The sequence below is a fragment of the Physella acuta genome, unplaced genomic scaffold, assembly GCF_028476545.2.
Source record: "Physella acuta isolate Inbredline_101_S28 unplaced genomic scaffold, ASM2847654v3 ptg000105l, whole genome shotgun sequence".
NCBI lineage: Eukaryota > Metazoa > Mollusca > Gastropoda > Physidae > Physella > Physella acuta.
In genome coordinates, this window is record NW_026731625.1 from 1,356,950 (window position 1) to 1,371,938 (window position 14,989).

Sequence of the window (14,989 nt, forward strand, 5' to 3'; positions counted from 1 at the left end):
ACCCAGAAAACAGTGCTGTCCATTGTTTAACTGGCTTTGTCCAGCTACATACAACCCAGAAAAACTGTGCTGTCCATTGTTTAATTGGCTTTGTCCAGTCACATACAACCCAGAAAACTGTGCTGTCCATTGTTTAATTGGCTTTGTCCAGCTACATACAACCCAGAAAAACTGTGCTGTCCATTGTTTAATTGGCTTTGTCCAGTCACATACAACCCAGAAAACTGTGCTGTCCATTGTTTAATTGGCTTTGTCCAGTCACATACAACCCAGAAAAACTGTGCTGTCCATTGTTTAATTGGCTTTGTCCAGTCACATACAACCCAGAAAAACTGTGCTGTCCATTGTTTAATTGGCTTTGTCCAGTCACATACAACCCAGAAAAACTGTGCTGTCCATTGTTTAATTGGCTTTGTCCAGTCACATACAACCCAGAAAACGGTGCTGTCCATTGTTTAATTGGCTTTGTCCAGCCACATACAACCCAGAAAACTGTGCTGTCCATTGTTTAATTGGCTTTGTCCAGTCACATACAACCCAGAAAAACTGTGCTGTCCATTGTTTAATTGGCTTTGTCCAGTCACATACAACCCAGAAAACTGTGCTGTCCATTGTTTAATTGGCTTTGTCCAGTCACATACAACCCAGAAAAACTGTGCTGTCCATTGTTTAATTGGCTTTGTCCAGTCACATACAACCCAGAAAACTGTGCTGTCCATTGTTTAATTGGCTTTGTCCAGTCACATACAACCCAGAAAACTGTGCTGTCCATTGTTTAACTGGCTTTGTCCAGCTACATACAACCCAGAAAAACTGTGCTGTCCATTGTTTAATTGGCTTTGTCCAGTCACATACAACCCAGAAAAACTGTGCTGTCCATTGTTTACTTGGCTTTGTCCAGTCACATACAACCCAGAATAACTGTGCTGTCCATTGTTTAATTGGCTTTGTCCAGTCACATACAACCCAGAAAACTGTGCTGTCCATTGTTTAACTGGCTTTGTCCAGCTACATACAACCCAGAAAAACTGTGCTGTCCATTGTTTAATTTGCTTTGTCCAGCCACATACAACCCAGAAAACTAAAAAGGTGTAATCTATTATACATGGAGCAGGGTTTTCTAAATTCTTTGGTATCGTTCTGTTGTGGTTTAATAAAATGTTCTAAAATAGAGGTTAGGTTAATGCCTTAATGGAGGTTGGGCTATTAAGTATAAGTTGGGCTATTTAAATTTTTTCACTTGGATCCACATTCATTTGAAATTTCATCGTTTATTTAGACCAAAGTCCATATATTTTTTGAACCAAGTAATAGAATTAGTCCAAGTCTAATTGTAACTAGAGTTGGAGGTGATGCCCTGGATCATTGATGACAACATGGATTAAAAAAACATGTTTTTGTACATCCCATCATAGTGGTTGTACAAGCATTTAAAGAAATAACTTCAGACACTTTATATTTAAGAATTAATCTTATAAAATCTTGCAAATGCAGAGAAACTGAAAATATTTTTGCTTTTAATTTTTAGTTAACATTTCTGATATTGATAATCAACCCAAAATTTTAACCTGAAGTTTCACTTTAGTAAGAAGAACTTTGATTGGCTAGTATTGAAACCCTACTTTAAACACAAAACTTTGCCAGTAAATATTTTAGATACTTATCACATTTTTGTTTACGATTTCTATTAGAAAATGAAAAAAATCAAATTGTATTAGGCATTTTTTCTTTCTTGTATAGAGAGTATAGAGGAAGTATTATAATCGGGCACAAAAATTAAATGAAGTTTTCAGTTTTACACCTCCCTACTAAATGGAAATTACATACGGGAATATAAAGGATGTATTGTAATAATGCAAAAATCTAAATTGAGATTTTGATGTTAAACAACATTCCAGAGCTGTAAAAACTTAGTTTTTGCAATCCTGTCTGTCTCTAATACTGTTTCTCAAAACCTGATAATTTGAGTACTGTTAAAGTTAGATTGTTGAAATTTCAGATATGAATTATATTGTATGCACAGGTTTCTAGCAATTTTTGAATGATTTCAAGTAACAGAAAGTGGTACTCTATTTCCATGGGAACACAACAGCTTGAGTACTGCAAAATGGCGAGCTGTAAATTGCGCAAAGGGCGCGATAATGGTCGATCACATGAAATGTTTGTATCGTATATTACCATCAGCCGATACTTACGCTAGGTGGTGGTAAAATAAGAAGATATCTGTGAAAATTTTACCACACACGATTTACAGTGATTTTTTAGGCAGATTTAAAAGACGTTTGTTTTCATTGTTAAGACTTCAGATTTTCCCACATCTTTTGGGTCGACTTAGGATACCACCTTGTTTGAAAACCACCCAAAATACCGCAGATGATAGATCAACATATTTCTTTTGAGTGGAACAACGAGGCCGCCCGATTTATCGTCTTTGAACATCTTTTGTATTGTTGCAAAGAAATTTTGTATTATTACCGCTGCCTACATTATAAAAATGTAGTACTACTTACTATATGTTTTTCTCTTTGAATGTTCCTTTAAACTAATTTATTTTAGATTGTTTGTATATCAAGGTTTTGACTTTTCCGAATTTTTTGGGGGAAAAAAAGTGATGTCACCGACATTATCAGTTGCTCATGCTATGTTGAATGCTATTGGCCTAATCCTATTATTTTTTAAACCAATCTGAATTGTTTGGTTTTGGTGTTAATATTTTAGCTATTAATAGTAAGTATACAGATAATATTAAAATTTTTAAAATTACTTCTGCTTCTAGATCTAGATAGATGCTACTAGAACTAGTACTAGTCTTACTACTTAGTCCTAATTATTAACCTAGATCTAGAAATCTAGATCTAGACTAGATTACCTAACTTGCCAATATTAAAAACCGATAGGGGCCTAATAAAAAACCCAATACAAAGATGAACATCTGCCTAAGGAAAATTATTTTAAAAAACCACTGAAACTGTCAACCAATTGAAGTGTAGATCTAGATATCTAGTTCTAGATCTTACTCTAGTAGTTTTGTAAAAGTTTAGTTTAGTTTAGTTAGTACTTACTAAGTTAGTGGTGAGTGATTTTTCTACACTAGATCTAGAATCTAGATCTAGACACTATTTTCAATTTTCTAGTCAAGAGTCTAACTAATACTATGGATTATGGATGATGGAGTCTACTACTAGACTAGATCTACTCATCACTACTCACCACAACTCAGTCTAGTCTAGTTACTAACTAGATCTATAATTTGTTTATAATCTACATGTCTGGTGCCAATTGTAAATTAGCCATTGAACAAAATATAGATCTAGTGCTTTGTATAGAAGATTTGTGCATTTAATAATCCGTAGAACCTAGACAAGGCTAGATCTAGATGTAACAATTTTGGCCTAAAGCCTCGGAAGTAGTCTGCAACATGTAAATATAGAACAGATGACGGAGGTAGCCGGAAGTTAAGTAAACAAACTGGCAATCCGATTAGATTCTAGATCTAGAATCTAGATCTAAAAAAATCTAGATTATAATTAGATCTATATTTCCTACATTATTTTATGATTTTACACTGTTTAGATTTCAACTAGATCTAGATAGATCTAGATTCTAGATCAAAATCTATTCACACTCGCAATTTTACCACCAAATAAATTATTTACTTTTTTTCCCATTGAAGAGGTGCTTCATTTTTCAAATCACACCTCAAATTCATATGAAAATGAAATTAATAAATAAATAGGCCTAACGTTTTAATAACAAGCTTTTATCATATTTTATTTGGATCTAGAGTGGGCACTAAAATAGAAGAAAATAAATGATTTTTTTGTAAATATTAGATCTAATAATAAACTAGAATAAACTATTTTCAAATAACTAAAAATAAATGCGTAGATCGCTTTATTGTGTATTGACTCATTGAGTAGATCTAGATCTAGATCTACCTTTACTAGAATTTAAGAAGCGACACACGATTTTATTTTAAGTTATTTAAATAGTAGAATCTAGGTTATTATTATACGAGCCGACCCGCGGCGTATCATACACCGCTATTTAGTTGTTTTATTTTCTACTTTTCAGTAATTCATAATTTGTGAATTCGACAGTACCAATGCTGCCACTGAAAATATTTGCTTTAAAACACTACCCCCCCCCCCTTTTCCCCCAACCCCTACCCTACACCCCCCCCCCCCCTCTCCGCGAAAGCAGCCTCCTCTTAGTTACCTCCTGTAAGTTTAAAATCGTTTCAAACTAAATTATCTGACCCTAATAGCCAGAGTTTCTTCCAGGCATCTCTTCGGGGGGGCGAAGCCCCCCCCCCCCCCCCCCGAAAATTTTTTACCGCCCCCCCCCCCCCCGAACGAAATGAAATTTATATAATTTATATAGAAAATATATACTTTTAACAGTGTCCGCCCCCCCGAAGAAAGTTTACCGCCCCCCCGAAGAAAGTTTACCGCCCCCCCGGAGAAAAAAGTCTGGAAGAAACACTGCTAATAGCCGTCACTAAACCCGGCTCTACGATTTGTAAACATTTAGGCCTAGAGTGAACCACCGCTCACCAGACCATGTGGGGGTGGGGTGGGGGTGGTAGTGATAGTGATAGAGAGGAAGAGAGGGGACTGCAAGGCGCGCTTGCAGCTTGTTTTCTAACGTCTCCCAGAAGAGAATTATATATATAGATAGATACGAGCTGACCCGCGACGTAACATACGCCGCTATTTAGTTTAATTCCTATTTTTCAGTAATTCATAATTTGTGAATTCGACACTACCAAATCTGCGACTGAAAATATTTCGCTTTAATAAAACACTATCAGTAGCTCGTGAAAGACGATTTTCCTCACTCTCACATGTTATTATCTACCCTTAGTTTCAAATCGTTTAAAAACTAAATTATCTGCCCCTAATGGCGGTCACTACGTCTGTAAACAGCTCACCAGACTGGTGGGGGTGGGGGTGGTAGTGATATAGTCTGTTGAGCTGACGTCTTGGTGTCTCGCATGGTCCCAATAAAGAGAATATAGAAGATTCTACTTTTCAGGAATTCTTTTTTTTTTAAGTCAATGCTGAGATTGATAATATTTTGCTTTAAAACACTATCAGTAACTCCTTAAGGACGATTATCCTCCCCCTCCCTCTCCCCCCCCCCCCCCTCGAAAAAATTTGCGTATAATAGCGCGGTAAATAGTACTTTAAATAGGAAATTGTAATTAACTTTTTAAAATAAATTAACATTCATTAAGTCAAATTTTATGTCAGATTTGCATTGTAATCAGGCCTTGATACGCGTGCCAAGTTTCAGAAAAATTGGATGAGGGTTTCTATCCATGACCACAAACAAAAGAGCGACAAAAAGCACGACAGACAATAGCACCAGACAGAGGAAGAAAGCTTTTAAAAACCTTGTTAAAAGAACGACAGAGGAAGCAAGTTAAATAAAAGCTAGTAATATATATATATATATATATATATATATATATATATATATATATATATATATATATATATATATATATATATATATATATATAATATACGTATATAGAGCGTGTTAAAAATTAGGCGCCTGTTTTTGCTCTTTTCGCTCCCCCCTCCTATATATGGAGGGATAGATAGATGGATGGAGGGAAGGAGGGATTGGATGGATGGATGGATGGAGGGTGGAATGGATGGAGGGTGGAATGGATGGATGGATGGATGGATGATTCTCTACATGGACACCACCGCGCACGTAAGCCCATTTTCTTACCATCATCCAGCTCCTTCCTCGTTCTCCAGGCATGCCCAACAGACCATATCGCTATCACCCCACCCCCATCAATCTGCTGAGCAGTGGTTCACGCCAAGTCGATTTAGTGAGGGCAGGGGCAGATAATTTAGTTTTTAAACTTCTGTGAACTGACGTCACGGAGGGCTAATTTCACGGTGGTGGGAAGGGGGTGGGGGGTGAGGATAATCGTCCTTTATTAAGGGGGTCGTCTTGGTCGAGTCGGTAAAGCTCATGGTTGCTAAACCGAAAAGTCTCGAGTTCGAACCCTCGGGCAGATGAGGCTCGTTAGCTGAAAACAGCCACTCTTCTAGGAGATACATCCCCAGAATCAAACAAATGCTGCCTTGTAATTTGTTCTTGGTTGGACAAAGGCTATGAAAAAAAAATCCAAAAAGAAAAGTAGGCTGAAATCGGAGTTACGAATTGTGAAAACAAACTCTATGTTTATGGATATCCAAAAGAAGTGATTTTTAAATGTAATTATGGACACTCACTAGGTTGGAGCTTTGGGGTCGGTGGCAGTTGGTGGGGTGAAGTAAAGGATAACAGTGCATTTAAATCTATGACTACCGGCTGCTATACCCTAAGGAAAGGGTCACTAAGTTCAAGCACTACGTTATTGAGAAGGTTTGTGTTTATAGAGCGTCCACGTATTACATTACCGGTCATGATCGCGGTCTCACAAGAGAAGATTCGTATCTATAATTAGGAAGAAACAGCCAGCTACATCTTATTTATGAGTTTCGCGACGGCTGCTGTGAAAGTCGCTACCTTAGACGTGTGAGAAATCAGGACAAGTTTACAATAAAGCGAACTCGGCCTGATGTATCAAAAAAGTATAGACTTCAAAATTTGTTTAAAATCCATACAATATTTTAAAACCAACATCATTACTGTCTTAACTATTGTAAAGGATATCCCTACAATTAAAAAAATGTGCTTAATCACTATACAAATGTCGTTAAAGTTCACCAAAGTATCAGATACAAATTGAAAGACCAAGTTTATTTTGGAAATATCAATGACTACTAAATCACTACCCTTCATTGCCTTCAACGATTCCCCTTCCTCCATAAAAGTTGTGCGACGAGGACAATTCGTCTTAGAACGGATGTATCCTTAAGAAGACACAACACAACAACACTTTTAACTTTCTTCCCAAAAAAAATAAAAATAATAAATCACTCTGTTTAATGCCCAACTGATGTAAATCCCCACACGCAACTGAATATTAATTGTGTTATACCAAGACAAGTACATACGACAACTACAACAAGCAAGTCAGGACTAGCGTTCGTCAGGCTACTGTCTACTACAGGCATCCCGTCTGCTCACTAAAAGGACGTCTTCATCGGTCCACGTACAAAAAGGGTATCTCTTTTCGTGTTTCCCAAATTTACATCCATTTACGGGTCAGGAGTTAATTCACGTCCAACTATCTCCCGTCACCTCAGGTCAAATGCAAGGCGGCCGTACCCAGCACACAACGAAGTGTGAGACTGTTTTTGTATCGAATTACGGCCTTTCCCAATTCAGGTGGGTGATAATTCACTAACACACGGGTTCCCAACCTGGGGGTCGCGAAGGGCTTTCTGGGGGGTCGCCAATTGGTATACTAAACCTTAGTAATTTGAAACAAAACATAAATATTTAGAAGAATTTTTGAAATTCGGCTTTACTAACATCACTGGAAAGGGAATAGAGAAGAAGCAAGCGTACTGTACAAAGTTGTTCTCAGTCACGAGTTTATGAAATCGTCAAAACTAAAACGTCATTTGACACAAGTCATTCGAAACACACCAATAAAGATATGGAGTTCTTTCGTCGGCATGAAGCTAGTTGCAAACGTCAGAGACTTGATCGAACAGGAAGTTTTCACCAAGGAAACTCAGCATTAGTCTATGTTTAGGTCAAAATCGGGCTTTCAGAAAGCAGAAAAGATTTAGCTCCCTAACCACTGCCCTCACCAATCGCCATCAAGACTCCATTGCTAGTATAAGTCGTAAATTATTTAAAATCTGGAGCCTTCAAAGAACTGAGTAAAAACATTAATATAGATCACGAGGTTCTGCTCTTCTACACTACAGTGCGCTGGCTGTCAAACGAATTGTTGTGAATCGTGTTTTTTAATTGAAATCTGAAATCAAATTGTTCTTGGAAATGCAAAAGAAGCAAGACATTTTGGTATACTTAAAACGACATAGAGTGGTTGGAGAGAGTATCATACCTAGCAGATGTGTTCGAACATCAACATAAGCATAACCTGAAGCTTCAGGGAAAATGAACGAATATTATCACTTTCCATGATAATCTCGGGGCATTTTTATCAAAGCTGCAAAATCGGCGAAGAAAGTAAATCTTGGAAATATTGTAAATTTGAGAAACTCTGCAAAATGTGGTAGATGAATCTAATTGTGAGATAATTAAAATTTTGAAAGAAAAAATTTCTGGGCATCTTGAATCTATTGAAAACGAACTGCAGCGCTATTTCTCTGAGCTGAAAAAAGAAGAATCTGCATTTACGCATTACCCATTCTCTTTTTCCCTTGATGTTGCCAGCATTCCCGATGAATTACAAGATGAATTCTTTGATTTGTAGAATGATTCCGCGTAAGATGAAAAACTTCAGACACAATTTTGGTGTAGTATTAACCATTTATATCCAAACGTAAAATTGATTGACTTTTCGAGAATATAATTTTATTTTGAACACTATTTTTCGATTAAAAACAAAATTAAGATAATGATAATGACATGGGTTGGCGTTAACAAAAAAAAAAAAATACTTAAAAAAAATTAACCTCGAATGTTTAGTGAATAGTATGCAATTTTACTCATGGTATTAAAACAGTTATCAAGAGTAGTTCATATTGAAAGTCTACTAGAAAATCTTATTTAAGTGCTTATTGATTTCCACACTAATTTCGGCTTTTTAATTCTATGGGGGTTGCGGGTCACTTAATTTTTATAAAAGGGGTCGCCACTCGAAAAAGGTTGGGAACCACTGCACTAACATCAACCGTGGTCTCAGTTGTAACAATCAACAACCTTGGCATTCGACCAATTAGTTTTTCCCAATCGAATTCAGCAACAGTTATTTAAGTTGACAAACTAATTCAGATAACAACGACAGTGCTGAAGCGCGGGGCCCATTCAAGCGCGGGGCCTGGGGTGACCGCCCCGTTTGGCACCCCCTAACGCCGGCTCTGCGAATAAGGTGCGTCCACCGGTAGGGTGCGATTTGGCGCCCCGGCTATCCTACGTTAGTGTTAAGGAGCAACCTACAATATTTACACGGTGGCACACGCCATTCGATGATTAAACCGAGCCAGGGACCGTACGGTTGTGTAACCGGGGGCTCCAGAGAGCGCACCTCTACGTTCCTAACACCTGGGTGGTCGCCGACGTGTGTTCTACCGCACTATTAAGGAGAGTGATTATCGTACACTCAAGGCTTCCATACACCACACCCTGGGGCGTGAAGGGCTGTAGTGTAGGTAAACCTTTGACCCGACAAATATGATCCAAGAAATATATCTTAGGCATTGCTTACATTTAAATAACTCAGTTTTAGAAAACAAGATCACACGTCTAAGTATATAGGATTGGTAACGCATTGATGAAACCCTCTTAAAATATTTCGTCAGACTTTATTCTAGCCCCGCGGCAACGCACGGGGACGGGCACGTTAGTATAATTAGTTAGTAGGCCTAATATATTACTAAAGTTTGTAAAACGGCCAATTTGGCGGTTAGTGCTCAAATAAAGTTCAAATAGGCTTTAGCCTAAGTAGATCAAGTCCATGTTCCAACGATACGTTTTATCTTGAACGCAAAACAAAACAAAACATCAATGAGTATGGGAAATGTAGATTATTTCTTATTTAACAATCGACTTGCTAACTTCACAAAAAGGACTTGATTTGGTTAACGTTATGCGTTTAGATAGGTCTAGAATCTAATGATTAGGCCTATGTGTGACTTGTCAGGCAAACGAAATTTCTTTTTATCTGGCAACATTGTTTGCAGCATGAGTGTGCGTAGCTAGGATTTAATCTACATAAAAAAAAAGTTTGCACCTAGACTAGGCTCTAGCATCAACAGTCATTACGAGATCTAATCTAGAATCTAGATTAGAAATCTAGATCTATTCTACATTAGATCTCTAGATCTATCAAATGTAACATGAACATTCCAAACTCTTAGATTTTGATGCTCGTTAATGTTAATTAATATTAATTATTAGATCTAGATACTAACTAGTAACTAGGTGACTAGAAGTAGATCTAGATGGTAACATTTTTGATTTTAGCGTATTTTATTCGCCACTTAACATTCACCTCTGGTTGAGCGTACTTTATCATCAACACAACCAAAGCACACAAACACGTTAGAAAAACACTAGAATTAGAGCTAGATATACTTTTTTTGATGAATGTGAGTTTTAGAAAATTAGAAAAGGTAAAAAAGAAAAAAAAGCATTAGGACAGACAGTTCGAATTGAATAGCGTGAAAAAAATCCCTAGATCTTTAACACGGTCAAGGGTTCATGATGAGTACATTCATTGACTTTAATAATTATCAGCTTACGTCACAAACATAATGCATACTAAACTATGCATGCATAGTCATAGCACATGATTCAATATTCCAAATTTGGATTTTTCTAAAGTTTTGACAACAGTAAATTATCAAATATGAAAACAAAAATTCATAAATGATAAAGAAATAGATTCCTATATTAATAAGTAATAAGCCTAATGTTTTCCTAACGTTTTCGTGTTTTGGTTGTGTTTATAATAAAATACGCCCAACTGGAGGTGAACGTGAAGCGGGGAATAAAATACGCTAAAAATAAAATGGAGTTTTACCATCTAGATTTAGATCTAGATCTAGATTATTCTAGATTCAGTAGTAAGAAGTGTAGTAGAAAGTAGAAGATCTAGAATCCTAGGTCCTAGATCTTCTCTTCATTAAACTTCATTTGTAGGCCTACCTGTTTTAAAGTTTTTTTTAAATTTTATTAGGGGGATATTAGTAAATTTTAAAATTAGGGGCCTACTAAAATTAGTTTCCTATAAATTTGGGTAATCTATCGTTTTAGGTACGTAAAATCGCCCGTGACTAGTAATGTGAAAAACAGGTGACTCCTTACATTTTAATAATTATTTCACGTTTTGAGGAGGATTTATGTTTTGAAAAATACAAAAATGTTTCCTTGTTTCATTTATGTACCTGTTTCTAAACAATTGAATTAAAACTTTTCAGTAATAAATGAACACCAGCGATGTTTCCAACAGATGCAACCATGCTCATTTACTATAGCAGCCATCTTGTTAAAGTTTTATTTTTATAGACTTATAGCGCAAGATTCAGGCGGAAGTCACTCTATTTTACAAATGGCTGCTGTTTATATAGCAAATCTTGCTTGCAGACACTGCTGTTTAAAGTTAATTTCGGGCCTATATTGATATATTTAGCCATTGATTTAGGTTTATTATTCATTTATCTATAATATTTGACACAAACATATCACAATATACTTCTATTACAGCCTTGACAATGAGGTAACGTTTTCGTACATTAATAGCCGCGGGCGATTTTACGTACCCAAAACGATAGATTACCTAAATTTGTTAGGGCCAATTATATATAATTTTTATATAGCCTATTACTATTAGATCTGACTAGATCTAGTAGTTACTAATTAGCTCTCAAAATTAATCAACTAATGAGTAATACTATTACTCATTAGTTGATTAATTTTAAGAGCTAATTAGTAACTACTAGATCTAGTCAGATCTAGATCTACTACTAGAGTCTACTTGCACCAATTTTCAAATAGTTTTATAATATTTTATATAGTTTTATGTTTATGGCTAGTTTTATTTTTAAATTATTTTTAATTTTTTCGGCATCCACTCTCTGGAATACAAGTTTAATAATAAATAATTAGATCTAGACTCTAGATCTATATAAAAATTAGCTTTTATCAAGTAGAATTAGCCGAGTAATTTGGACCTAATTGTAATTAGGCCTAATTAGATCTACTTTACTCATTTTTACTTTGTCCAATTTGGTCTGGAATCTAGATTATTCTACATCTACCATTTTATTTTTATTATCATAGTTAGGCCTATAGACTTTATAGTTAGGCCCATAGACTTACTTGACTAGTAGGCCATTAGCATTAGGGCTGTCTAGATCTAGAAAAATCTAGACCTAGTATTATAGTCGTAGATCTATATGATATTCTATATTAAATCAAATCAGTTAACTTCTGGCCTGCATTAATATATTTGGATGATATTTAGAATCGACACTTTGACTCCTTGGCAGAACAAGCCCTGTTGTGGCCACAACCAACTGGTGGGCTTGTTGCATTGAGTTTAATATACTCAAAACAATAATATAGATAGGCCTAAAAAATCTTATTTGAATTGGTCAGGCCACATACCAAGCACACATAGTGTTGTCTGATCTACAGTTGATCATCATACCAGACTGATAGTCTTACCTACAGTTTATCATCATACCAGATTTATATAGTGTCTGACCTACAGTTTATCATCATACCAGACTTACATAGTGTCTGACCTACAGTTTATATTATAATCATACCAGACTTACATAGTGTCTGACCTCCAGTTTAACATCATACCAGACTGATAGAGTGTGCGACCTACAGTTTATCATCATACCTGACAGATATAGTGTCTGACCTACAGTTTAACACAATACCAGACTGATAGAGTGTCTGACCTACAGTTTATCATCATACCAGACTTATAGAGTGTCTGACCTACAGTTTAACACAATACCAGACTGATAGAGTGTCTGACCTACAGTTTATCATCATACCAGACTTATAGAGTGTCTGACCTACAGTTTAACACAATACCAGACTGATAGAGTGTCTGACCTACAGTTTATCATCATACCAGACTTATAGAGTGTCTTACTGTTTGACCTACAGTTTAACATAATACCAGACTTATTGTCTGACCTACAGTTTATCATCATACCAGACTTATAGAGTGTCTTACTGTTTGACCTACAGTTTAACATAATACCAGACTGATAGAGTGTCTGACCTACAGTTTATCATCATACCAGACTGATAGTGTCTTACTGTTTGACCTACAGTTTAACATAATACCAGACTTATTGTCTGACCTACAGTTTATCATCATACCAGACTGATAGAGTGTCTGACCTACAGTTTATCATCATACCAGATTTATATAGTGTCTGACCTACAGTTTATCATCATACCAGATTTATATAGTGTCTGACCTACAGTTTATAATCATGCCAGACTTACATAGTGTCTGACCTACAGTTTAACATAATACCAGACTTATTGTCTGACCTACAGTTTATCATCATACCAGACTTATAGAGTGTCTCACTGTTTGACCTACAGTTTAACACAATACCAGACTGATAGAGTGTCTGACTGTGATGACGCAAGATTACGTCAGACATGTTTAGCAGATATAGGTTAGCAGAAACAGACTATAGACCATAGTTGGTTGGTCAGATAGAGGCCAATGGGCGCACAGGGCTGACCGGTCACATGGGACGGTCAGCTGACCACTGAGGCGTGGGTCAGTAGAGCGATGGGCCAGAAGGGTTAGGTAGCGGTCAGAGACGGCCGAGGAATGTAGACAGTTAGGAGTTCATGATTAGCTAGCGAGGTAGAAGGTGTGAGATTGTAGAATGTAGAGAACAGTTAGTGTTAGGATTGGTCGTGGGAGTTAGTAGTATAGTGAACAGTCAGTAGTAGAAGTAAATAGTACAGTGTAGATCAGTTAGGTAGAAACTTGAACATATATATCATTTTAATAAAGAACAATTATAGTTGAACTTGAACTGCGTGTTGTTGGATTCATTCGTTACCGCCTTCATAAAAATCCCCACCCTCACAATTGGTGGAGCGCGGGTCGAGTGAGGGAAAGAACGTATATCAGCTATTCATGACGGAGTACGACTGGTGTACGGCTTTCTTCAACTCAACACAACAGCGGGTTTCTTCAACCGGAACGAGTTCGGATTAACAACACAAGGAAACAGTCAACATGTCCAAAAAGATAAGTACCTTCCAAAAATTTTTTAAACGTTTGGGTTTAGACTTGTGCTGGATATTTGGTGCCAGCGGTTTTTCTGCCTCCTTCTTGTCTGTTTCTTCAACCACACTACCCTTAAAAATGCCTCCATTGTACGAAGTGGGCACTAAAACTGAGCTTAAGTCAGGCCTAGAAGAGTCAGGTAGAATTGATAACTCGTTACTAGATATAAATGTTCAGAATACAGTCAAAGTGAAAAGCAATTCAAGAACTATTGAGGATCCAGATATTCTGGATGAATTGATTATTAGGCTTGGACAATACACGACAACAGAAAATCGAGACTGGTTATTAACTGTTAAAGAATTTGACGTAAAAACTCTAGATGATCCAGATGCTATGGAAGATTTGATCAATAGAATTGTAGATTACAAGGTATTCGGAGATCCAGATTCCTTGTTGACTGAAGAAGAATATGATGCAAAGATAGATGCCGAGTTAGCAGAGAAACAAGAGAACAAGCAAGAAAAGCAAGAGAAAGCAACAAAAGTCATGAACCACCCGTCGACCTAAGTAGTCATCAAGCAGAAGGCCAACAGAACAATGCCATGGATAATACTGAGGCCAAAAACATTTGGGAACCAGAAAAATTTCAGCTAGCACAACAAGAAGACCCGTCACTAGAAAAGATATTTAGACTCGCCCGTAAACACTCAATTACTACATCGAGGTCATCAGAACACTCTTTCTTTATTAAGAATAACACGCTTCAAAGAAAATATAAAAGCAAAGGACAAGTAATAAACCAATTAGTAATCCCACAGAAATACAGACCACAAATTCTACACCATGCACACGACCTTACACTTGCAGGACACATGGGAAGAAAGAAAACAAAACAAAGAATTGAAACTACCTTCTACTGGCCGGGCATGGACAAAGACATCTCACAGTACGTGAAGTCATGTCAGACATGCAGGAATAGAGATACCACTAGACCACCCCAAGCCCCATTACAAACCACTGATTTAGCTAACAGACCATTCGAAAAAATAGCGATAGATGTCATAGGACCACTGCCTACCCCATCAAAACGTGGTCACCGATACATCCTCACAATAGTCGACTTTGCAACACGTTGGCCAGAAGCCTTCC

General features: G+C 36.8%; 2 protein-coding genes across 11 annotated transcripts in view; one reads left to right on the top strand and one right to left on the bottom strand.

Moving 5' to 3' along the window:
* LOC131931986 (coiled-coil domain-containing protein 186) overlaps positions 1-3,724 on the bottom strand; it is a 34,305-nt gene extending 30,581 nt beyond the window's left edge. For 4 of the 6 annotated variants that reach the window (XM_059288864.1, XM_059288845.1, XM_059288854.1 and 1 more), the window contains exon 1: positions 3,657-3,724. In XM_059288864.1, coding sequence (XP_059144847.1) covers positions 3,657-3,709 — 53 coding nt within the window. In that variant the 5' untranslated portion in view covers positions 3,710-3,724. Of the gene's footprint in view, positions 1-3,062; positions 3,127-3,210; positions 3,542-3,656 lie in introns of those variants that run through there. The other 2 variants (XM_059288875.1, XM_059288883.1) reach the window with 2 other exon arrangements.
* The window catches only part of LOC131931955 (tudor domain-containing protein 1), a 32,297-nt gene continuing 20,737 nt past the window's right edge, over positions 3,430-14,989 (top strand). Inside the window, exon 1 of one of the 5 annotated variants that reach the window (XM_059288829.1) lies at positions 3,430-3,459. Coding sequence is in view for 1 of the 5 variants with exons in the window: in XM_059288798.1 (XP_059144781.1) it covers positions 7,226-7,302 (77 nt within the window). In the remaining 4 variants the exon portion in view is untranslated. The other 4 variants (XM_059288821.1, XM_059288798.1, XM_059288813.1 and 1 more) reach the window with 4 other exon arrangements.